This window comes from Glycine soja, chromosome 1, assembly GCF_004193775.1.
Source record: "Glycine soja cultivar W05 chromosome 1, ASM419377v2, whole genome shotgun sequence".
Lineage (NCBI taxonomy): Eukaryota > Viridiplantae > Streptophyta > Magnoliopsida > Fabales > Fabaceae > Glycine > Glycine soja.
The window spans coordinates 56,367,727-56,392,447 of NC_041002.1; the positions used below are offsets into that span (position 1 = coordinate 56,367,727).

Consider the following 24,721-nt stretch of genomic DNA (forward strand, 5'->3'; position numbering starts at 1 on the left):
AGTTCCTTCTCAATGTCCAGCAGCACGTCCAAATCAGTTTATTTGAAGTTAATCAGTAGTTTATGTCCTCCCCTATAGATTCTTATTTTTTTATAATAATTTTTACTAAAAAAAAACTTATCAAAATAATATCTTTGAACTCATTTTGATAAATAAAATAATAAATCTTGCCTTTTCAGATTACGATTTCATTTGGAGGTAATTCCCATATAGTCCATGAAGCGCAAACGCGCAATCAACTGGATCTGCTTGTTAATTTCCAATACCAATATCGATTTCTGGGTTGGTTAGGCCCGAAATGAAAGATGATTAATATTAGCATATGTAAAAGCAAGTAAAAAAGAACAAATTTGTACTTTATATGCGTGCTCTAAGTTCCCATTGCCACTGGAACGCATAATGTACGTGCTTTAGATATTTGTTGTTAGATGTGGTTTTCTCATCAAGCATTGAACTGGTCAACTATTCTCTTAACACATGCAAGTTGTTCTAGTGGGAGGAAGAGGAAGGGAACATCACTCGCGTAACTTGTGAAAAGTTAAGGAAGGAGCTAGATGGCCGGTAGCTAGTGGGTGTGGGAGTGATACACCATCATAATCATTCACTTACTTTTAGTTTTTACGATTTTGAATGAAAGCCAACGTGATATATACTATTACCATCCTTATTCTTTTCCAGAGAGAGGATATATGAAATTAAACAAATCAAAGAGATAATTTTGTTTTGTTGAATCTTTAGATGATGTGTCAAAACTTTCTATTATTAATCCTAGGAATAGTGTGTGAATTTTGATGATGCTATAGCAACACATAGGAGCATACCGTACGCCAAAGTTCAAATATATGGACATGTAAACTTGCCCTTGGTATGAAAAATTACAATTATTTTTAGCTTATGCTAATTCCAAATAGACTTTTCAGTTAAAATAAATAAATATAATCTTTAAGTAATAACCAATTAGATCACTTGACCGACGTTATAAATTATTTTCAACACTTTCGCATATTTTTATTTTTAAATGTTACTATTAAGAAAACTGTGAGCACGTGCTTATTCTATATGGGAAGAACAAGAAGAGGTCTAACCAAGTGTTGAGCACGTCATTAATATCACACCGCTCATGTTACGTTTTGATATGTGGTGTGCATGGCGCGTGAATTTCATCCCCCGGAAGAGCGTGTGGCTTTACAAAAACCTCAAAACAATGTATATGTAAATTGAAATTCCTCGTCTTGTCATGGTTTCGGCAAGTGGAAGATTCCTTTTCAATAAATAAAAATTTGATTACGAGCTTTATTAAAATATTATCTGGGTCATCCCTCAAAAAAATATTAATAAGGTGCTCAAAATAAATAATTTTTTTTTATTAAAAGTAAGCTAATTATGCTAAAAAATCAATAATTATTTTTAACACCCATTAATTCCAAAATAAGTGTCATATTGAGGAAAAAAATGATTCCATAAGAATGATGTTAATTTTTCAATACAATATTTATTATTTCATTAATATTCTTAACAAGTGTCATTTTTATTTTTTAATATAGTGCTAACACCGTCTTTCATCTATTTAAAAATACTAATTTTATAAAATTATTATTCTCCTTCATCTATTTTTTATATAAAAAATAATTTAAAATAACACTTATTTTAAAATAATGGGGGTAAAGATTTGTTAAATTTTCTATAATAATTAAGAAAACAAAACTAGAAACTATTGCATTTAATAAAAGACAAATATGAACCCATATCATTAGGATATTGATTAAGAAACTAAAATAAAAATATTTTATTAAAAAATTTAAAATTATATTATTCATATTTTTTTACACAATAAATATATTTTTAATTCCTTAACTAATATTCTAAAAATACTTATCAATAAGACCCTTAATAATAAAAATAAAAATATTTATTACGTCAACAGCTAAAAACTAGTTATGCAATACTGTATTTATTATTAGAACATAATTAAAAATCTAAACTAAATGAACCATTTTGAATCTAGTTGGTATTCCATGGTGCCTCCAACTTGGTAAGACTTAAATGCATGCATTCACAGACTTTTTAATATTATTGATTCGTCCGCTGCATACTAATTGTATCTTAAATTTTACTTTGACCTTTTGAAAATTTTGACTTTCTTTTCTCTTTCTCTCTCCAAACCCCTTTTGACTTGGAAAATCTTCAAACCTATATAAGCACATCCTCCTCACCCTCTTCCCTCACAAAACACAACGCAAAGTCAATATAAACTTAATAATTATTCATATGAGGAGTAGTAGTTCAGCCAAGAAGTTGAAGGGAGTTCGGCGTCGGAAATGGGGAAAGTGGGTGTCGGAGATTCGTGTTCCGGGCACGCAAGGGCGTCTCTGGTTGGGAACCTACGCCACGCAGGAGGCTGCCGCGGTTGCTCACGACGTTGCCGTTTACTGTCTGAGGAGGCCTTCTTCGTTGGACAAACTTAACTTCCCCGAGACCTTGTCTTCGTTCAGCCTTCAGCTCAGGGACATGTCTCCGAGGTCTGTGCAGAAGGTGGCTTCCGATATTGGCATGGACGTTGATGCCAGAAACATTCTTGCTGGTAAAACTTCAACGGTGGTGGCGGAAACTAATTACGAGAGTGATGAGAGGAGTAGAACTGTGTGTGATGTTGATGGAGGTGGTGCTGATGAGCATTCTGATGTGTTTCGGTGGGATGCTGTGGGGAATGAGGATGGAGGGTCTTGGCATGGAAGTGGTGGAGATTGTAAAGAAAGGGATCAGGCCTTGAGCATTTCCATTGAAGATTATCTTGAGCTGTCTTAGGTTTTTTTTTTTTTTAAGAATCAAAAGACAATATTGAAAATTTTATAATTGGTAGATCCCTCGTTAGGTGTGGGAGGTTTCAATTCACTATAGGGATCTTTTTTTAGTATGTGAATAGTTTAGGGGTTACGACTTACAAATTACGAGTGATTACTATTAGTGTTCGTGTTTAAAGCTCAGACATCAATATGTTTCTTGCTTTGTGCTGCCTTTTTAAAGCAAAGGAAAATGAAATTAAAAAAAGGTAAAAGAAGAAAAATTGTCCCCCCAATATGAACTTGCTCAATTTCACACTTTCACACCGTTTGTATTTCTGCACGTTGTTAATTCCCTTGGTAAACCACTAAAAGTAAAACTTGAGTGCGTTTACCTTTTTTAACCACGTAGAGGCAATGGAGTCTTGACCAAAATGTGCAAACATTCAACTCTAAACTCTTTTTTCTTGTCACTTGTCAATCATTTATTTCTCTTGTGTTTTTAGGTGTCTATACCCCAAAAGTGTCCAAGAATTTTTTTTGCTAATGAAAAGAGTAAACAGAATTGATACGGAAGTTTCTTCCACAAGCCTATGTCAGTCTTAAAGTCTTAGCCACAATTTACAAGAAGCCAGGAAAAGGAATACATGATGATGGCTCCTATTCATGTTCCTGCTGATCTCCTCATCCCTACTTCAGTCACACTCACTTTATTTGTGCCTGCTAATTACTAATTGCTACTTATCTTACTCTCATGGTTCATCCACAAAGACCAAGACAACATGTTCCCCTGCCTTTTGAGTCCATTCCCATCAAAAGTTTGTGTCTTTGCCTGGCTCTCTCTGTCGACCACATTTTGCATTTGTCTCAGACTTTACCTTTTGTTATAGAAATCACTGGGGCCCTTTTAATGTTATGGGGCTTGCTTTTACTGTTTCTTGCATTTTGCATTCCTTTGCCGCAGCGAACAAGAATGATGCATCCATGTCAATTTACCAATTACCAGTAACAGAGACCCTATCATTGTCATAAAAAAATTGCATTCTTTTGCATCTTCTTGAATGCAACCACAATTGCAGCCGATATGGAGTTCTAGTGGGTCTTTCAAAGATTACAATGTTCACACTTCACATCTTAAGCCTGTGAGCATTTTTATAACACAAGAAATGAATTTGATAGTTTTTTTAAAAAAAAAAAAATTGAAATCTAATGTAATAGTAAAAAACTGAAGGATCATTTTTGGAGTTTACACTAATTCTTTTTAGTTTGCTTATAAATCTACTCAAACCTCTAGATGAGAAAAAAAGATAGAGTGGTCCAATTGACTTTGCATAAGAGTCTTTTTTTTCTTGTTACAACTATGCATAAGTGTCTATTCATACAAATGGACAGATTTTATTTTATATGTAAACGAAAATAACAACCTGAAAGCACATAACATTGACAAACATTGCATTCAAATGACAGAATAAATGTGCTTTATAACCGGCTAGTGTTCTTCTTAGTCAGGCTTCCCATGGCCTTTGCCTTCTCCCTCAGAACAAATTTCTGTGTCTTGCCAGTTGATGTCTTTGGCAGATCAGTAAACACCACAGTTCGAGGAGCCATAAAGCGAGGCAATCGATTCTGACAAAATTGTATTATCTCCTCTGATGTAGCACTGCACCCCTCCTTCAGTTTGACAAATGCACAAGGTGTCTCTCCCCAATAATCATCAGGTCTCCCAACAACAGCTGCCTCAAAAACTGCCGGATGACTAAAAATCACTCCTTCCAACTCAATTGTGCTAATATTTTCTCCCCCAGAGATGATGATGTCCTTCGAGCGATCCTTAAGCTCTATGTATCCATCAGGATGCTTTACTCCCAAATCACCAGTCCAAAACCATCCACCTTTAAATGCCTCTTGTGTTGCTTTCAAGTCCTTCAGATATCCATTCATCACAGTGTTGCCCCTGAACATCACCTCACCCATGGTTTTTGCATCAGCTGGTACACTCTTCATTGTGTGAGGATCTTTCACATCTAGGCCTTCCATTCCAACATGGGCCACTCCTTGACGTGCCTTGAGTTTTGCTTGTGCATCTTGAGGCAGATTGTCCCATTCTGGTTTCCAAGTGCAAATTGATGCCGGACCAAAAGTTTCTGTCAAACCATATGAATGAGTCACATTAAATCCTAGTTCTTCCATCCTGAAAATCACATCCGGAGGAGGTGGTGCACCACCTGTCATCACTTGGACCTTTCCCGGAAGCGGCTTCTGGACTTTAGGTGATGAATTGATTATCATGTTTAACACTGTAGGTGCACCCCCCATGTGAGTAACCTTGTGCTTAAAAATATTGTCAAATATCCCTTCAGCGGTTACACTTCTTTGGCAGACATTAGTGCCACCCTGAGCAGCAATGGCCCAAGGGAGGCACCAACCATTGCAATGAAACATGGGAACACACCATAAATATAACGGCATAGACCTCATCTCGTTAAGAAGAACCGTAGCCAGAGAATTAAGATAGGCACCTCGGTGGCTATAGATCACACCCTTGGGGTTTGATGTAGTTCCAGAAGTGTAGTTGAGTGAGATAGGGTCCCACTCATCCTTTGGCCTCCTAACCACAAATTGAAGGTTCCCTTTAGCTACAAGATCCTCGTATATCAAGGTTCCTTTAGCATGGGGAGGTAATGGATGACCACACTCAGAAATTAAGACCAGATGGGGAATCTTGGTGGTGGTTTTTGACAGGATTTGAAGTGCTCCTTGAGCAATATGAAGAAATTGATAATCAACAAAAAGAAGTTTGGCCTCAGAATGTTTCAGCAACAAAGAAACCATGGTAGAATCGTGACGCGTGTTTAGCGTGCAGAGAACAGCCCCAGACATGGGAACAGCAAAATGTAACTCATACATAGCCGGAACATTGGGGGCCAATACAGCAACCTGCTCAAATTCATGATAATTGTAGCTGAGAGAAAGAAAGAAATTGATGAAGAGAGAGAAAGAAAGAAAGAAAATGACTTACCACATGACGGAGAGAAAGACCGACACCAAGTTGAGAAATGGAAGAAGCGAGTCTGATGCAGCGTTGGTGGGTCTGAGTCCAGGTGTAGGTAACGTCACCGGAGATAAGAGAAAGTCTGTGGCGGTAAACTAGGGCAGCGCGTTCCAAGAAGCTGATCGGAGTGAGAGGAACGTAATTCGCAGAGCACCGGATACTTCCCTCCATCTCTTTATTGAAATGATGTCGATTCACAGAAAAAGGGTCTGAATCACTTCTTTTTCTTTCTCAGTTTCCAATGGAACAAGTTGGTACTTACATTTCGGCCACAACAAGTCATTTACACAAATGTCAATGAATTTCTCTGTTGTGAATCACTAAAAACTCAAATTTTTTAAATTAATGATAAATAACGGCAAAAAATAAATATATATATAATTGTTTTACAATGTTATTTATTTGTGAAATACTCTTTTTAAGACAACTTATTTCTAATATTTAAGTTTTTGTACTCATAAAAATTGAGGTAAAGGGGATTTAAAAAACACTGTCCTGCATCCGTGATATGATTATATAAAGAGGATAGTCAGATAATTAGCATAATAATAAAATAGTAGCAGTCGTGGAGGGGTCTACAACGTCCAATGGCCTGTCCTTATCTTTGTCTTCGGATCCATTTTCCGTGAAAATAATTATCCAGACACGGCACTTATGTTATGCTTGATTAGAAAAAAAAAGTGAAAGAAACAATAAATAGAAAAAGGAGATAATTTTATAGGTTATTCAGTAAAAATGAAATTTTTTCTTTTCCTCGTTTAATTGTATAAAAACTTGAAGGAAAATTTTTTATGTATGTATATTATTGGCAAGTATATTTAATTAGTTTATAGTTTTTTTTTAGCTGAATTTTTCTTTAACTCATTAATAATCTGTAGCGTTTTCCTAATACTAACTTTTAATTTCTTATATTTTATTTCTTTTATATTTTTAAAATTTATTTTATTATCTTTTTTTACACAGGACTTCATTATTGTTTTTGTTTCTTTCTTCCACTTGTTAACAATAAGATTTTATTTTTTAACATTTTTTTTGTTGAGAATATTTTAAGATACAATTAACAGAAGATTAAAAATATAGTACATTATAATAAAAAACATATAATAATCGAAACTAAACATTGTAATTAAAATAATTTATCTATAAATTAAAAATTGTAAGAGTTTAAAATTATTTAAAATATTGTATATGAAGAATTAATTTGAAATCAACTTCTTGTACATATATATAATCTCTTAAAAAGTGTTCAAAATTATACAACAACTCAACAATTGTATTTCTTTCTCTTGATATACATTTTAGAATTGATGCATGCCTTCACACAGTGAAATAGTCCTTTTGCCAACAAAAAAAAAATCATGTAGATAAGTGATAGCCGATATAAACCTTATCATAGGTTTGACAAACTCATTTATTCCCTTTAAGCTAATGTTCCACAGTCATCCCCTTCCAATATTTTTCAAATTTATACTAAAAATTTAGAATTCTTCATGTTCTCACATGTACTAGGAAATTTAAATTTAGCAACAGAACGATTTATACTTAATTTTAGAAGAAAAAAAATACATCACTAAAGTTTAGTGTCCTCAGAATTTTGTGATAAAAGTAGTTTTTCGTCACTAAATTTGATCACCAACTCATTGATTTTTAGTACTATGCATTATTCTGCAAGTGTCACACACAGACTATGTGATGTATTCGAGAAAAAAAAAAAAAAAAAAAAAAACCCAACTTGATTGCTTGACTGATTGCACCATTGATAGATAAATTTTTAGGCATTCATTAATTTCGGCCTATTTGGTTTGTGCTAAATTGTTGAGATTTGGTAGAGTTTTGCCTCATTGGGCTTAATTGTTAATCACCATTAATTTTCGAGCTTTTACTTTGACCTTATTGTCTTTTGTAAAGCATGTATGAAACTATAGGAGTCTAATTTGGGTGTCCCTAAAAAGCTAAGATAGAAATCTACATTTTCATGTCTCGCGAGCATTGGCCATGCCAATTTCGACGAATTTAGGACGAAATGTGGCCACGAAGTTCCAAACGTTATGTTATGACCCATGCATCCTCACTAATTTGGGCATAACTCTCTCACTCTCAGCTTAAGTCCAATTAAGGCTTATGATACTTTTTTCAGAAAGATCATTGGTATGGCCTTAATTTGGGCCAAGAATAGTTTATGAATCATGAAAAATTGTTCAGTTATATATTGCAGGGGGGGACATATCAGCTGGTTTAGACTCTTATTTCACATATTTCTGCCATTTTAGAAACTCATTTTTTATGGACCCTGTTAACACTTATTATTTATTTTTATATCCTTTTTATTTTATTTTATACGACATGTCATGTTTATATTTCTCTTTTTCTCTCCATATCTATATCATAGGGTTACCGTTGATTTTTTTTTCCCCCTAAAAGCATTAAAATTTGAAACTAAATGCGCTTTAATTATAAGCTGCTAATGTTTTTCTTAAAGAAACTCCCCATGGCCTTTGCCTTCTCCCTCAGAAGAAATTTCTGTGTCTTGCCAGTTGAAGTCTTTGGCAGATCAGCAAAAAGCACAGTCCGAGGAGCCATAAAGGGAGGCAAACGATTCTGACAAAATAGGATTATCTCATCTGCTGTAGCACTGCACCCCTCCTTGAGCTTCACAAAGGCACAAGGTGTCTCTCCCCAATAATCATCAGGTCTCCCAACAACAGAAGCTTCAAAAACTGCTGGGTGACTAAAAATCACTGCTTCCAGTTCAATGGAGCTAACGCTTTCTCCCCCACAGATTATCGTGTCCTTTGATCGGTCCCTGAGCTCTATGTACCCATCAGGATGCTTCACTCCCATGTCACCACTCCGAAACCATCCACCTTTAAATGCTTCTTGTGTTGCCTTCAGGTTCTTCAGATATCCACACATCACAGTGTTTCCCCTGAACATCACCTCACCAATGGTTTTTGCATCAGCTGGTACACTCTTCATTGTGTGAGGATCTTTCACATCTAGGTCTTCCATTCCAACGTGGCGCACTCCCTGACGGGTCTTGAGTTTCGCCTTTGCATCACGTGGCTGATTGTCCCATTCTGGTTTCCATGCGTTGATTGCTGCTGGACCATAGGCTTCTGTGGAGCCATATGCATGAGTCACATTAAACCCTAAATTTTCCATCTTAAATATCACATCCGGAGGCGGTGGTGCGCCGCCGGTCATCACTGCCACCTTTCCGGAAAGCGGCTTCCGGAGTGGTGAATTAATTATCATGTTTAAAATTGTTGGTGCACCCCCCATGTGTGTAACCTTGTGCCTAAAAATGTTGTCGAATATCGCTTCAGCTGTTACACTTGATAGGCACACATTAGTTCCACCCTGAGCAGCAATGCTCCAAGGGATGCACCAACCATTGCAGTGAAACATGGGAACGCACCATAAATAAACCGGCATGGACCTCATCTCGTTAAGAATAATCGAAACCAAAGCATTAAGATAGACACCTCTGTGGCTATAGATTACACTCTTGGGGTTTGCTGTAGTTCCAGAAGTGGAACTGATTGTGATGGGATCCAATTCATCCTTGGGCCTCCTCACCTCGAATTCAAGGGTCCCTTTAGCTATAAGATCCTCGTATGTCAAGGTTCCTTTAGCATGGGGAGGTGATGGATGACCACACTCCGAAATTAAGACCAAAAGGGGAAGCTTTGTGGTGGTGGTGGTGGTGGTTTTTGAAAGGATTTCAAGTGCTGCTTGAGCAATATCAAGTAATTGATAATAAACAAAAACAAGTTTGGCCTCGGTCTGTTTTAGCAATGTTGAAACCATTTCAGAATCGTGACGCGTGTTTAGCGTACAGAGAACAGCCCCAGACATGGGAACAGCAAAATGTAACTCATACATAGCCGGAACATTGGGGGCCAATACAGCAACCTGCAAATATTATATATGATCATATTATAAAAGCACACACTCACATTTCTATTGTATATACTGATGAAAAGGGTAGATACTGTGGAAAGAAAGAAATTACCACATGGCGGGGAGAAAGACAGACACCGAGTTGAGAAATGGAAGAAGCAAGTTTAATGCAGCGTTGGTGGGTCTGTGCCCATGTGTAGGTAATGTCGCCGAAGACCACAGAAATGTTGTCACGGTAAGCCACGGCGGCACGCTCCAAGAAGCTGATTGGAGTGACAGGAACGTAGTTCGCACAGCACCGGATACTTCCCTCCATCGATCTCTATCTTACTTTTTCGCCAACTCAAATGAAATATATGCATCTCATGGATAGAAACCTAGCTAATCCCATTTAATATATATTATCGTAACTAATACTATAATATGACCAGTAATCAATGCATGGTCAACATCCAATGCCAGCTCCTTATTATTATATTCATTAGTCAATCAATATAGTATATGCTTATTAAATCTTTGGTTTTTTCTTTGTATCTTTTATACTAGTTGTTTGACTTTTTCTATCCATGTATATGTTTTTTTACTGCACATATGCATGAATATGTTGAAAACGTAATCAAAATTAAATATTCTCACAATTTTTAAATGTTTATATTACATACATCACCTTTTTCCATCTTTTAGTAATATTTTTAAAACATATCACAAGTTAAATAATAATAAAGATGCGAGTGTATATATTATATTTCTTAATTAACTGATGTATATGTCATGAAATATATAATAAAATTAACATTGTTATTAAGTTAATCTTATTTTTATATATTGAAGAAATAATAAAATTAATATTCTATACATATATATAATAAATTTTCAGTTAAACTTTTTATTATTTGTACTGTTGTATTAAAAATTATCCGCAAAATATATTTTTTAAATAGAAAAATAAAATATATTAAGATAATATTAATTAATTGGTGTATATATATATATATATAATGGTTTATAACTGATTTTTTATATTTAACAATTGAATTATGTATCTATTCAATAAATTTAGTATTAAATCCGAAAAAAATGTTAAAAATTAAATTTATTTCCCAATAAATAAAACTTCTCAACTTTTCCAATAACAAATGTTATTTGAATGTAAAACTTTCAACATTATTTAAATTTATACTTGTTCTATTTACTATCCAAACAAAATTATCTTTTTTAAATTCATTTTTAAAACAGTATTCCCAAACACTATAAGTACTGATTAAACAAAATCAAATCAAGCTCATCCTAAATTAAATTTGCATACCATCACCCATACACACACTTAACATTCAAAAGCAAAAATGAGTATGAATTCCAAAGAGATATAGTATATAGATAACAACTGGATAGTTTTTGCAACAAGTAGTTGTTGATTGGTGTGACCGTTTAATTAACGTTTTACAGTGAAAACAAAATGACCATTATTATCAAGAAGCGCTTGGAGTAGATGTGGCTCCTTCCCTCCTTATATATCAAGGCTATGATTGTTTAATACTTGTGCAAATCTTCATTGAGCCTCAACCATCACTTGTTAGGCAATTGCACGTCTACATATATAACTCGTCCATGTAATATCTGTAAAAAGAGCTGATTCATTTTCTGAATTTTGGCATTTCATTAGGAAAAAAGAGTATTAAAGTTAGTAGATTCTGGCCTTTCCGTTCATGTCAATCTGTGCCTTGCATGCTTCTTCCTCTTTAGCAAAAGTCACATATCCAAAACCTTTGGATCTATTCTTGGCTTTATTCAGTATTATATTAGCTGGAAAAGTGAAACGATATTTGCGTGAGGATTCTAATCTGGAAATATTTAGGAACTGTAATGACAATAGAAGCACATACCCTTCAGGACACTGCCGTATTGAGAAAAAGCTTTGGCTAATTCCTCCTCTGTCGTAGAAAATGCTAGACCTGCATCAAGATTTACAGGTTAGAAGTCATAACAGCAGGACAGTTTTATGTTTATGGTAAATAAAAAATACATCTGCTACAGGTAACACACCAAAAGCACCTTGGGATCCAAAACAGAAGGGTGGAAGAAATCAAGAAAATAGTCAAAGTGCACTCAAATAAACCTCTCCACAATTTAAAGTACTTCAGGACTTGGGTGGCTTCATGAATCCTATTAAAGACCACAAGTAATTCATATTGCATTGCCATTACTTACTGTGTAGATTAAGTAGGTATCATTCAGAAGTTCTTACATTAGGTATTCAGACTAATTGATTAAGTATATCAGAAGAAAGCATTCAAAGAAATAAAATTCATCATAGGAAACAGTAAATGACAGCATGAGAATCATCAGGCTGACAAAAAAATCATAACCTGTCTTTTTATTATATATCCTTCATGATCATTCTAAGTCATGGATTCCAATTAATCAAGGAGAAGAGTAAAGTTTTTTGGCAATACGTCCTTTATGCAGGGCTGTTGTGTTTATAGAAGGGGTGTAATGGCAGATTTTTTCAATCAGAAACTTCTTCCCTTTTCGTGGGATAAAGTTGTTTTCTTGGCTTTAGATATATGTCAGCACATGGGTTGTTTACTCAGTGATATAGGAGAGCTCTTGTGTCTGTTACACTATTTCTTTGCTTATCCTTCTGCTTTGTAATGTTCTCTCTGTTTCATGCCGAATTCTTCTTTCGTGAAATAATTAATTTAACCAAGAGCTTGATGATTATGTGCCAGAGAGATTGTGCAAACTAAATTTTTCATTTAAATCATGGATTTATTTGATTCATATGCTAAAACTAATGGCACACAACACTAGTCACTCTGGCAGCTAGAAAAATGTATTCTTGTTCTATGTTCTTCATAATAAAAACAATTGATGGCAATGACAAAAGCAAAGCAACTTTGAAGACAATGAAAAAAATCAAACTCAATTGTTATAAGTACAGGTTTTTAAGTTCAAAATACTCAGTCTGGCCAAAGAGGAAAGTGAGGTAGCAAAAAGAAAAGAAAAAGAAAGAAAGAATGTACCTTTAACAAAAACCTTGGAAGTCATTGTTCGGAGGAAGAGAAGTTGAGATGGAGAAGCATGGGGTTTTTTTAAGTGAGATAGTATGACTCTGGAAAATTCTCTCATAGATGCCATGTTAAATTGGGGAGCACAGTTCTCAACTAATTAGCAAAAGCAAAGAAGTTCATGGGCCAAACCTGCAAATTAAAGGCCTTATGGGGCTCCATAGTTGTAGCCTGCATTAGAAATCCCTTGAAATGATTTGCCCAAGAAAAACATATATTTCCCACTTCTCTTATGAGAAGTACTACTTTGTAAGATTTGCTTGTTTATTATTTTATTTTTAAAAAAAGTAATTTTATGATAAAATTTATTTAAATTCTGTTCACTAATTGTTATTTACTTGAGTGTCTTTTGGACACAAAAACTCAAAGCTCCCACTGTTCCCAAGTGTTCACAAGGGTTCAAGCAGACAAGCACCAATAATGTTTCAAGACCAGATAAATTGAAAGAAAAAAAAAAAGAAATAACAATTGTTTCAATTTCAGCACATAAACGGGTAAATTTAAAAAACTAAAAGCCATCAATCATTAGGACCTGAGGTTGCTGTCAAAAACACAGAAGAAATAATTTTTTTCATTGAACTAAATTCATGTGCAGTAACAGTAGGGAAATATATGATCATGCAATTTAAAAAAAAAGGAAAAAAAAAACGAAGACAGAACTGTACAATAAAAAAAATGCTTGTATAAAACACAAATGACAAACTTATCAGCAAAAATAATTTAGAGAACAAAAACACAGCAGCAACAAAACTTGAACAAGGACAAAGTAGAGAGGTCTCCATTGTTAACGGTAAAGACCATTTCTTCCTTCAACACAGTTTGAATACCTATCCAAACAGTTCTGCCACGAGATTGAGGCAACCATCTATCTTATCAAAATAACTCCTACTATCTCCCCCCTCCCACACCACTACAAACCACACTCACAACAAATTATCGCTAACTTGTCACAAAATCAATGCAACTTAAAATCCAACCAAGAAATTCCCCAAAAACAAAACATTACTATTTTAATGGCAGGATTCCATAATAAATCCCAACCTCCCTTGCAACTTAAATTAAGTGGGCCAGCTTGAAGTCTTTAGTTAGTAGTTACAAGTAAATGAATGTTCGAGCAAGCAGCGGTTAATCTGAGAATCCAATTGAACGCAGAAAAACCGAGTGGAATGGAATGTAGGGTAAGAGCGAAGAGGGAAAAGAAAATAACGTACCGATTGCAATTGGAGACAAGTGAGAACAGCAACGACTTGGAGGAAATCCACCCACGCTTCTGATTTTCAAGGGTACTCTCGCTCAACAAAACAAATGCTTTAACACAATTACACAATGTCTAATTTAATATCAATATCAATTAGTTCAACCAACTGACCCCTTAAGGTATTATTAATTATTAATATTATATACTGTAAATTAAGCTTAGATAACTTTTTTGTCGCTATAAGATATTTTATTTTTTATTTTACTTCTTTAACTTCTTCTTTTTTAATTCTAGTAAAATTTAAACTTTTTTTATTTTATTCTATCAAAACAATTGATGCTATACTAGTTGATAAAATAATTGTAAAAAAATAAATAAAAATAACGAAAATGAACAAAAGAAAATTACAAAATTAGCAACTAAAAAGAAGATTTTATAAAACCTATTCTATTTATTATGTAATAAAATAATATTTTTAACTAATTTTCATACCCATCTCTTAGCATTTTTCATTTTATTTTGTTACCAATTTTGTGTTTTTCTAATTTCTAATGATATTGTAATTATTTTTGTCTTTTTGTCACACGTGACGTGTATGATATATCCAAGGACGGAACAAAACTCTTTAAATATTTTTAAGTAAAAAGATAAATTGCTCCCCTCTATTATTTTTCATTCATGATTAGAAAATACCCTCCATTTATAAATCTACATTACTTGCTGGTTCCGCCACTGACTATATCTCTCTCTTGTTTGTGGGATAGGGTGGTGCTTCGGCCGAAAGGTCGTTGGCCTTTTTCGGCCTAGGGCATTTTTATGTATTTGATCATTCAATAGTTATCATGGGCTCAGTCAATTATACCTACAAGGTTAGCAATGCCTGACCTTTATGCTAATGATCTCGATTGGTTCATCCATCATCTGCACCAAATGGTCTATAATTTTTTGACCATCCTAATTGAATGCTCCACATATTTTATTAGCAAATCAATAAATATATAATTAGCAAGTTGATATATCTTAAATTTGCTTCTTTTTGGTGATTAAATAATAGTATAAGCAAATTTAAGAGAGAGATATATCACGCAGTCCTAGCTTTGCCAGTGTGTCCCCACACTGGTTTTCCTCTCTGAGCGTATGTGTCATAGTGACATTCCAAATTTCCAATCTTGATTGATCTCTATACTATTGATGAAAAGGAGGCAAAGCTTCCCTTACCAACCCAATTGCTGTAGCCAGTCAGAATAACAGATGAGACTCCTGAAGCCTTTGATTCCAAGCCAATCTCAAGGCCAATAATAACTCCACATAAGTGTTAGTTGCAGTTAGTACCGTGCTAAAGATCCAAATATATAAAATCAATCCATTTCCAATTTAATCTAATCCACTTTAAATCTATTTAAATGGTTTTATTTTATATCTATCCAATTAATTAGATATGAATTGAATATTTATTTAGATTTTTAAATGCAATATAAATTTTTGGACGATGATGACTAGGTTTTTTTGTGTAATTTCAATAGAAAATATTTTTTGGTTGATATTATCTAGAATTATTTGTGCCAACATCAAGTGATGATGTTTTTAAGCCGTCATCAGTTGAGATTATTTTTCGGTTAATGTTGATAAGTGTTTTTTTAGCCAACATTGGTTGAAACTATTTTTTAACCAATGTCGTCCAAAAAAAATTTTGGTTGACATCAATCAAGACTATTTTTTGGTTGATGCAGCTAAGTTTTTTTTTCCGATGTTTGTCGAGATTATTTTTGGTCAACGTCGGGTAGGTTTTTCTGTCAATATCGACTAGGATTTTTTTGGTCGTCGTCGGACAAGACTATTTTTTGCTAACTTCAACTGAGATTTTTTTGACCGACATTGACCAAAAAAACATCATCGACCGACATCGACCAAAAAAATCTAGCTATATAACACCGATCAAAATATTGTTTCAATTGACGTCGATCGAAAAAAATTCTAGTTGATGTTAACAAAAAATATCTGTAGCCAACATTGGCCAAAAGAAATAATCATGGCCGATTTTGGCCAACAAACCCCAGCTAACGCCAACAAAAAAATAGTTTCAACTAGCATCAACAAAAAAACTTAAACAACGTCAATCAAAAAATAGTCTCGACAGATGTTGACCAAAACATATCAACGACCAGCATCAACAAAAAAAACCCTTACCAATGTCAGCCACAAAAACCCTACCCAACATTGGCCAAAAAATAGTCACAATCGATGCTAATAAAAAAAACCCTAGTTGATATTGACAAAAAAATATCATCGACTGACATTGAATAAATACCCTAGCTGACTTCAACCAAAAAATAACATGCCTAAGATTGACAAAAAATAACTTTGACTGACATCAACCAGAAATGCATTGAACAACGTCAATCGAAAAATAATCTTGGTTGACATTGGTCTAAAAATATCTGGGCCGATGTTAACTGAAATTGCCCTGATTGAGGTAGGCCGAAAATACCTTAACCAAGATCAATTGAAATAATTTTGATCAAGGTCGGTTGAAAATAAGTCTTAAATGAATAAGTACTAAGTTTTTACTTCTTAACATTTAATTACTAAAATTTGTAAGAAAATTCTTATAACATTTAAGTGAATATAAATTAGATATGACCAAATTTATATCTATTTAAATGAATTGAATCTTAAATTTAAATTATTTAAAAAAAATATATAAATATAAATTTAAGATCAAGTAAATATAAATTGAATTCTTAAAAATCTAATTCATGGCGACCCTAGTTGCAATACCACATTAATATACCATCCTTGAGTCAGGTATATCGTTGAAAAAGTGGAGTCCCTGAAACCAAGCAATTCCCACATACGTTTCATGATTGCACAGTCTCTGACACAGTAAAGAAGGGTTTCCTGAGCAGTGAGGCAGTCCCGGACAAAGTTCAAGCAAGTCTCTTTCAACTCCTTGGTATCCAATCTTCCACTGATCAACTTGCTCTTCCTCCATCTGAATTTTCACTACGATTGTATCCAAGTTGAACCTTGATCAAATTTAAAATTCAAATGATTTTTAAGTTAATGACTTGGATTTAGTTAGGTTGCTTTTATCCTTTCCCTGTTCTGTTGGCTTCAATAACCCGAACTTCCTGTATATGAAACAGTGTTTGATCATTGAATTGATTGAGTTCTTTTCCCCCTCATGCTAACAACTAATATTCTTTTCCACTTGACTACACCATTTTAAGTACGATTCTATCACTTTCTTTTTAAATAGGTGTCATTTCTCTTTCTTTAATATGCCATATGCAATGGTCCTAACATTAAAAAATAATAATTGATCGACACTGACGCTTACCAAACATCTGAAGAAGAAGAAGATGAAGAAGATGAAGAATAGCAAGGATTTGATAACACCAATAATACAAGGTCTCGAAAATTAGTGATCTAAAACCACAATACAGACATGGTGGTGGACAATGGACATAAAAATACAATGATTATACGTAAGTGCAACTGCTTCTCGGATTGGCTTAATGCCGTGAAGCATTGATACGTAAATTACACGTGTGAAACCAATAATATAAATAAAAAATAAGGAAAATATTGCCAAGAAAAAAGGGGGCAGGTTCTAGCTAGCCTTTAAGGCGTCTGAGTGGCGGCGGTTTCTAGCTTTGCTCTGAGGTCTTTCCTTAATATCTTTCCTGATGGAGACTTGGGAATAGCATGAACAAAATAAACTTTGTGCAGTCTTTTGTAAAACACTACCTGTTGTTGACAACAAATTAAACAATAAGCTTCAATTAAATTTATATGCGCAGTATTTTACATTTACTAATGTAAATCACTTCATGTTTTTATGTATTTGATCGATATGAATGAAGTTAGCCAAATTGTATAGAAGTAGCTAGTAAAATATAATTATTGTCACCGTCACATACCTGTTTAGCTATAAACTCTTTTACAGCCTCTTCAGTTAGATCAAAGCCGTTTGATCTCACAACGAAGGCAACAGGAACTTCACCAGCAGCAACATCCTTTTGTCTGTTAACATATTGATAAAATTATTAGTCAGTCAGTCAGTCATGTCCACTATATATGCACAATAATAAGCCATTAAAATTCAGATTAAGAAGCTTACGGGACAACAGCTGCATCTGCAATGGAGGGATGGCTTACAAGAAGCCCTTCAAGTTCTGCAGGGGGCACCTAGCACAACAAAAGAATAAATATAATTAATTAATTCTTGTCACATTGTTTTCTCTCTATAAAACTATATATGTGAGGCAAATTTAAATGCCTATTAATATACCTGGAAGCCTTTATATTTGATGAGTTCCTTCACCCTGTCAACAATGAAAATTTCGTCATCATCATCTACGTAGCCAACATCACCGGTGTGAAGCCAACCCTCTGAATCTATGGTCGATGCTGTCGCTGCCTCATCGTTCAGATATCCTGACATATTTAAAATTAAGAGTAAGTGGATAGCCAATTCAATTTTTTATTTATAAAAAAATAGATTAAATTAATTGTTTCCTAATAGTGTATTAAAAAAAACTCCAGAAGAACACTATATTATATATACCTTTCATGATCTGTTGCCCTCGGATGCAAATTTCACCGGGTTGATTGTAGCCAAGAGAACGACCAGTTTCAGGGTCAACAACCTTGAGTTCTGCATTTCTGACTACGGTACCACAAGAGCCTGATTTTGTTTGGAAAGGTTGCTTTGCAAAGCCCAAGCACATGGACAGCACTGGCCCTGCTTCTGTCATCCCGTAACCCTAAACATAAATGCATTTTACGATGTCCCAAGTTTAGAATTTGATTTTGTAATGCACCTTAAGAACATACAGTATAAGAAATACAAACACATAGCACGTATTTCGTGTACGTTGTTCAGAAGCATGCGCAATGTACCAGTTTGTGTAAATATTCCGTTTGTAATTCAACCATTAGTATTTAGTAATGTTATTAAGTGTATCTTTAGAACAGATTAATTTTAAAAAATAATTACTCGGTTTTATAAAAAAAAATTCATAAAACTTTCTAACATAATTAATTATTCTTTTAAAATTTAGGTGTATTTGATTTTCTTAAATAATATTTCAAGTCTTGTAAAGTATAAAAATATGATTGAGATCGACGACATATTTCACTGATGAGTCAAATTTCAACACAAAATAATTATCGTAAAATTAATAAATATTTTATACATTAACGTACCAAAAATAATATTTATTAAAATTTAGGTAAGTAGGCTGCAGTGCACAAGAGCAGATAATCGTTGACTGGTATAGTGTTGGTTGGCATTACGTCACTTGACCAATTTAACTAACCCAAACTACAACGAAAATGAAGGTGCCAAGTTTGATCCTGGTTAGGTCCATGCACATGTTACTAAAAGTCATATTATATGGGTGCTTGTGCGGCTTATTCACTATTTTACCATTTTGGTGTCTGCTGAGGTAATATTTTAATTTTAGTATATTAACATATTAAAAAGAGCTTTTTTTTAAGAAAAAAATATTAAAAAAGAGTTAAAATGATACGCTAGAATATCCTTACGGAAATTATTTGAAAAAGGATTGACATGTAGAAGTCCAATTTATGCGAGAATTAGTCTACGTAATGAAAAAGGTTTAACCATGCACCTCAAGTTGCAAAGAAATGGGAATAAAATAAGATAAAAAGGAAGAAAAAAATTGCATGTGCTCTGGATCACTTGAACCAAAATATGACTGAGTATCAAAAAAAAAAAACTGCATAATGTACACGGTATTAAAAATATTAATAATATATTTTGTTTAACATTTTGATGTTTATATTACTAAATTAACATTATTCAATGAGACTTATATTGTACTTGACTTAATAGTAAATAATCAAAAGCTTTTAATGTTATAGATCGAACTGGTAAATGTTTTGAAAGTGTTCCTTATTGATAAATTCAGGACGATCGGGACAAGTAGGAAAATTGAATTTGGAAGAAGCAAAGTGTAGTTTGCGATGACTCCAAAGTGATGAAATACTACAGGTTTGTCCCTCCTATTCCCCCTGACCCCAAATCCAACTTTCCATCGCCATCATAATTAATACTGTTTGATTTTCATATATTCTCCAATATCTTTTTATAATTTACACTTGTCCACGTCTAGAAACACAAGGGGAGACGCCAAAGAAACAAAGAAAGAAAACGTAAGTAATTGATTCCCCCGCCTTTCCAACTACCGTGACCCGCATGCAAAAGTTGTATGAAAAATAAGTAGCCACACAAAATACAGGTGGGAGACTTAAATGAAGATGATGTATGTTTATCTTATCTAATTATAAGGTTGATTGTAATACTAAGTTTTTTTTTTATTAATTTAAATTTATTGAAAAACATAGTTAAATAAAAAATGAAACCTATGTAAATTTATAATTTATTATAAAATTTGATATATATATAAATAAATGAGTTTAATGATTATATAGTGATGATCTAAAAATAATTTTATATTGAATAACAAGTATAAAAAATAATTTAAAAGTGTTATAGTTACATACCTGTCCCAAAACAGCTTGAGGCATCCTGTTCCGGAGAGCCTCCTCGAGCTCCTTCCCCAAGGGAGCAGCTCCGGACAGCACTAACCGTATTGAACTCAGGTCAAAATCCGCCACCATCGGATTCTTTGCCAACGCCAACACCAGCGGGGGCACCACCATCGCCACCGACACTCGGTGCCGCTGTATCAGCTCCAGCAGTGTCCCGATCTCGAACTTCTGCATCAACAAAACTGCACTCCCCGCCCTGAGGGCGCACAATAGCACACTGTTGAGCGAGAATATGTGAAAGAGCGGAAGCACGCAGAGGAGCACGTCCTCGGTGGTGAGGTAGAGGTTAGGGTTCTCTCCGTCAACTTGCTGCGCCACACTCGTGGTTAAACTCTTGTGCGTGAGAATCACTCCTTTAGGTAAACCCGTCGTGCCGGAGGAGAACGGCATCGCCACCGCGTCGTCCGGGTGGATCTCCACCTCTGGCACGTCGCTCTCGTTCGCCTCCGAGAGGACAGAGAAGTGGAGGCAATTCTCCGGCGGATCGTCGACGGTTACGACCTTGAAGTCCTCGCCGAGCTTCGCGCCGTCGTGGTTGCGGAGCTTGTCCACGTACATTGCCTGTGTTATGATCAACTTCGCCTTGGAGACGGTGAACTGCTTGAAGATCTCCGGGGCGGTGTAGAACGGGTTGGCGGTGGTGGCGACGGCGCCAATCATGGAGATGGCGAGGAAGGAGAAGACGAAATCGGCGGAGTTCTGGAGGAGGATCATGACGACGTCGCCCTTGAGGATTCCGAGGTTGGACAATCCGGCGGCGATCTTGCTGGAAATGAGGTGGGTGTCGGCGTAGGTGAAGGTTTTGGAGGCGGGTCCGACGATGAGGCAAGGGCGGTGGGCAAATTGGGAGAGGTTCTGGAAGCAGTAGGAGTGGAGAGGGAGGTGGTTGGAGATTGGGATATCTGGTAATTTTGATTTGAAGACATGGCTAGTTTGGGGATCAGAAACTTGGTTTTGATCAGTTTTTGGAGTATCAAGAGAAGGAGCTAGAGTTATCATGGTGGTGTCTGAATGTGTTTACGTGTGTGGTGTGGTGATAGAGAGAATGGAAGTGTGATAAGTAATATTATAAGGGTGTGTGTGTGTGTGTGTTAGGTGGGAATGAATGAGGAGGAGAAGTAGTAGATGGAGAAGGGGCAGCCACGACTTAAGTCACGTTGAGAACAAGCGTTCTTCTTCTAGCCACTCTTACTTACCTACCTACCCACCCCCTTTTCTTTCAGCCTGCCATTCTGGATCTTAATCAAATACTCCTATTTAATTCTTAGTTATTAATTATAATAATTAAATTCCAAGAAAATTATTACGAGAACAAAGAATGAAAACTTTTATTTCACGTAGAAAAAGAGTTGTTGACATATATTAAAAAAGGCAACATTTAGTCAGTTATATTAAAAATATATTTATAGAAAAAACTGTATTTTTTAAAATAAACTCTTTTCTCTTCATGTAAAATGTTACATACTTACATGTTAAAATATATTTGTTCAGTTTTTATGTTACGTGTTAAAAAATAAAACCAATACAGGGAGAGAGTGAAAATAAATAAATAAAAACCTTCTTTAATTTGTCAAACACAATGCCTTAAAATATTAATTTATTTTTCTTGGTTGTTGTTTCACGTGGGAATTCTTTCGTACAGGCGTCAAGGGGAGCGGCATGCCGGTATGGTGCTCAGGTCAAACTGGCCATGCGTGTATATATATGGCATGTTGAGTTTATAGGATTATGATTTTTCTTCCAGAAAGAAAATACCATAAGTTAATTATCAACTTAATTAATTTGTATATGGAACCAGTCAAACAAAAAATATATATATGGGAGTAACTATATTTAAATACAAATAAATTAAAATATATAACCATTTAAATGTAGCTAATTAAGTAAATAATATTTTCATTTAACTTTTGTAGTTTTTGTAGGCAGAAATCACGAACTGTCAAAATAGTAGTTAAATCAAAATTTGAGATGTGCGATACTCTCGTTAGTTGAAAGATTTTTTTTAAAAAAAAAAACCTTGTTGAAAGCTAAAAATTTAAGTGGTAATTGAAAATTCTATATTTAGCTTAGAACATTCATATAATATATATGTGGTAGGTTGAATGAATTACTTATCTCAATTTTATGGATTTTATAATGTCATATAAATTTAAGTATTTTATATAAAAAAAATTTCAATATTAAATCTATGTTTAACTTAATTTTATGAATCTTGTTAATTTTTTTTTCTGTATGATCTTTTTGATAGTGAGAATGAAAATAAAGTAGATGGATAAAAAAAGGAGAAAAAATTAAATTAAAATAATGCGTAGAAGATACGAGACATGCTAATTTTTGAATTTTCCCTCCCCTCTGACCCCTCTCTAATAAACAAAGGGTTAAAACTTAAAAAGGTATTTTTTTTATTCTTAACAAATTTAATTTAAGCATGTATTTATAAAAGCAAAGCAGCAATATTTGTATAAACAATGTAACGTCATGTACTCTGATGATAAATTTTAATAAGCAATTTTATTTTGCTTAAGTTGCCGTGTAAATGATGACGTTAGAGGTGATGGTCTTATTAAATTATAAGTTAGTAAAATTATATGTAAAATATAAATGATTATGGGTAATTTATATAAATTTTAATTTATTAGTAAAACATATTTTTTAGTATTTATAATTTTAGTTTATAATTAATTTTAAACTTTTATAATCTTCTTGCTTATAGATCAATTATTTTAATTACACTTTTGTCTTTCAGTTATTTTTATAGTGTGTATTATACTATTCTCTTATATTATCAAGTAAAAAACAGCATATTTTATTAAGTAGATATTATATTTTTATTATGTTAATTAGTATAATGGTTGAAATATTTTGAAGTATAATGTTGGAAATAGTGTCATGGTTAACATAAGTAGTGTGATATAAAACTATTCATAAAAATAATTAAAAAGAATCTAAACCTATTATCTATCGATATTAATATCTTGAAGTATAATATTGAAATAATAAAATAAATATTACAAACAGTATAATGGTAAAAATAATTAATGTAATATAAAAATATTTAAAATAATAAAAAAAAACTTTGTATATATTATTACTTTATTACCAATATCTTATAAAATAGAAGGATAATAAGAAATCATGTCTTCTAAAAAAAATCTAACCTTAAGAATTGAAGAAGAGACATAAAAAAATATATATAATAAAATCACGTCTTATGTAGAAAAGAGTAAAAAAAAAAAATATTTTAAGAATAAAAGAAAAATAAATAAATAACTAATAACTAATGTTTTAAAAAATGTTACTTGAAATATAACTTAAAAAACTATAAATTATTAAAAAAATATTATTTATTAAAAAGAACTAATAAGATCAAACAAATTTTTCGGTTAATCTTTTTTAACATCCAAGAAAAAAAGCTAATATATAAGGAAACACAAGAAGTGTCCACTCCTAAACAAGAAAGTTTACAAAACAAAGTCAACAACACATACATAGTTTTCATGCTAAAACATAATGTTGGCGATAGCATATCTAACATTGTGTAGGAGGAGTATGATGTGTCAACACAAGCAGAAAAGGATCCCAACAAAATCCATATCCATAAATGCCACGGCTTATGAGACTTCAATGACCAAATAAGCTGCAACACCAACTGGAACGGAACATCAAATCCAAGCCACTAACATAATAAGCTATTAAAATAAGTTAAAACCTTATTGAAATGACATACCAAAAGCAATAGGCTACTAACAAATTTTATTTATGAAATACTTCAAACTTTTCAACCAGTGAAAAAATTAGAACATAACCCATAATGTTTCTAGAAATATGATTTGCTAAGAATATAATATGATACTTGATGTTCAGCAGCGAATGGTGGGTTGGGATATGAAGTTCTTGTATGTTTTTCTTACTAATTTGGTAGGTTACTTTACCTAATTTTACAAATTGACTCGAGAGTAGGGATTATTGTGGTGTAATTTGGTTTAATTTTTAATTAAAAAACACTGGAACAATACATAAAAATCATGTGATTCAATTTAATTCTATTGACTATAATATTAAATCTGAAACAAACTAAACTATTTTTTGTTATTCAATTCGGCGTTTTTTTAAAATTATTTTATACCTTTCAAAATTA

The 24,721-nt window shown here is 33.5% G+C and overlaps 5 protein-coding genes across 7 annotated transcripts; 1 reads left to right on the forward strand and 4 right to left on the reverse strand.

Moving 5' to 3' along the window:
- Window positions 1–2,208: 2,208 nt before the first annotated feature.
- Window positions 2,209–3,076, forward strand: LOC114367095 (ethylene-responsive transcription factor ERF020-like). The gene has a single exon (XM_028324198.1). It carries the CDS (start codon window positions 2,269–2,271, stop codon window positions 2,803–2,805), a length of 537 nt encoding a protein of 178 aa, XP_028179999.1. The 5' UTR covers window positions 2,209–2,268; the 3' UTR covers window positions 2,806–3,076.
- Window positions 3,077–4,075: 999 nt separating this feature from the next.
- On the reverse strand, window positions 4,076–6,144 carry LOC114367005 (probable acyl-activating enzyme 1, peroxisomal). The gene is made up of 2 exons (XM_028324069.1): window positions 5,800–6,144; window positions 4,076–5,717 (listed from the first exon to the last, which is right to left on the reverse strand). Exons 1-2 carry the CDS (start codon window positions 6,001–6,003, stop codon window positions 4,260–4,262), a joined length of 1,662 nt encoding a protein of 553 aa, XP_028179870.1. The 5' UTR covers window positions 6,004–6,144; the 3' UTR covers window positions 4,076–4,259.
- A 1,897-nt stretch (window positions 6,145–8,041) lies between these two features.
- LOC114405943 (probable acyl-activating enzyme 1, peroxisomal) lies at window positions 8,042–10,088 on the reverse strand. The gene is made up of 2 exons (XM_028368474.1): window positions 9,848–10,088; window positions 8,042–9,747 (listed from the first exon to the last, which is right to left on the reverse strand). The coding sequence occupies exons 1-2, from the start codon at window positions 10,049–10,051 to the stop codon at window positions 8,284–8,286; spliced, it is 1,668 nt and encodes a 555-aa protein (XP_028224275.1). The 5' UTR covers window positions 10,052–10,088; the 3' UTR covers window positions 8,042–8,283.
- A 971-nt stretch (window positions 10,089–11,059) lies between these two features.
- LOC114367101 (small RNA-binding protein 11, chloroplastic-like) lies at window positions 11,060–14,155 on the reverse strand. 3 transcript variants are annotated; one of them, XM_028324216.1, is made up of 5 exons: window positions 14,015–14,155; window positions 12,759–12,950; window positions 11,619–11,687; window positions 11,432–11,538; window positions 11,060–11,352 (listed from the first exon to the last, which is right to left on the reverse strand). In XM_028324216.1, exons 2-5 carry the CDS (start codon window positions 12,871–12,873, stop codon window positions 11,302–11,304), a joined length of 342 nt encoding a protein of 113 aa, XP_028180017.1. In that variant the 5' UTR covers window positions 12,874–12,950; window positions 14,015–14,155; the 3' UTR covers window positions 11,060–11,301. The 3 variants fall into 3 exon arrangements, with proteins under 3 accessions (XP_028180017.1, XP_028180009.1, XP_028180025.1); XM_028324208.1 differs by having other exon boundaries at window positions 12,759–12,974; window positions 14,015–14,150; XM_028324224.1 differs by having other exon boundaries at window positions 12,759–12,935; window positions 14,015–14,132.
- Window positions 14,156–17,364: 3,209 nt separating this feature from the next.
- On the reverse strand, window positions 17,365–21,743 carry LOC114367122 (4-coumarate--CoA ligase 2). Its single transcript, XM_028324231.1, has 6 exons — window positions 20,536–21,743; window positions 18,572–18,770; window positions 18,296–18,441; window positions 18,125–18,192; window positions 17,925–18,027; window positions 17,365–17,751 (listed from the first exon to the last, which is right to left on the reverse strand). Exons 1-6 carry the CDS (start codon window positions 21,580–21,582, stop codon window positions 17,626–17,628), a joined length of 1,689 nt encoding a protein of 562 aa, XP_028180032.1. The 5' UTR covers window positions 21,583–21,743; the 3' UTR covers window positions 17,365–17,625.
- Between the last annotated feature and the right edge of the window lie 2,978 nt (window positions 21,744–24,721).

Coding starts and splice junctions, on each gene's coding strand:
- LOC114405943 (XM_028368474.1), bottom strand. CDS start 10,051: ATGGAGGGAAGTATCCGGTGCTGTGCGAACTACGTTCCTGTCACTCCA. Junction 9,748..9,847: donor GTCTTTCTCCCCGCCATGTG/GTAATTTCTTTC, acceptor TAATATTTGCAG/GTTGCTGTATTGGCCCCCAA.
- LOC114367005 (XM_028324069.1), bottom strand. CDS start 6,003: ATGGAGGGAAGTATCCGGTGCTCTGCGAATTACGTTCCTCTCACTCCG. Junction 5,718..5,799: donor GTCTTTCTCTCCGTCATGTG/GTAAGTCATTTT, acceptor GAATTTGAGCAG/GTTGCTGTATTGGCCCCCAA.
- LOC114367122 (XM_028324231.1), bottom strand. CDS start 21,582: ATGATAACTCTAGCTCCTTCTCTTGATACTCCAAAAACTGATCAAAAC. Junction 18,442..18,571: donor AGGGCAACAGATCATGAAAG/GTATATATAATA, acceptor TAAATATGTCAG/GATATCTGAACGATGAGGCA. Junction 18,028..18,124: donor GCAGATGCAGCTGTTGTCCC/GTAAGCTTCTTA, acceptor ATATGTTAACAG/ACAAAAGGATGTTGCTGCTG.
- LOC114367095 (XM_028324198.1), top strand. CDS start 2,269: ATGAGGAGTAGTAGTTCAGCCAAGAAGTTGAAGGGAGTTCGGCGTCGG.
- LOC114367101 (XM_028324216.1), bottom strand. CDS start 12,873: ATGGCATCTATGAGAGAATTTTCCAGAGTCATACTATCTCACTTAAAA. Junction 11,539..11,618: donor ATACGGCAGTGTCCTGAAGG/GTATGTGCTTCT, acceptor TCACTTTTCCAG/CTAATATAATACTGAATAAA. Junction 11,353..11,431: donor AGATTGACATGAACGGAAAG/GCCAGAATCTAC, acceptor CTCTTTTTACAG/ATATTACATGGACGAGTTAT.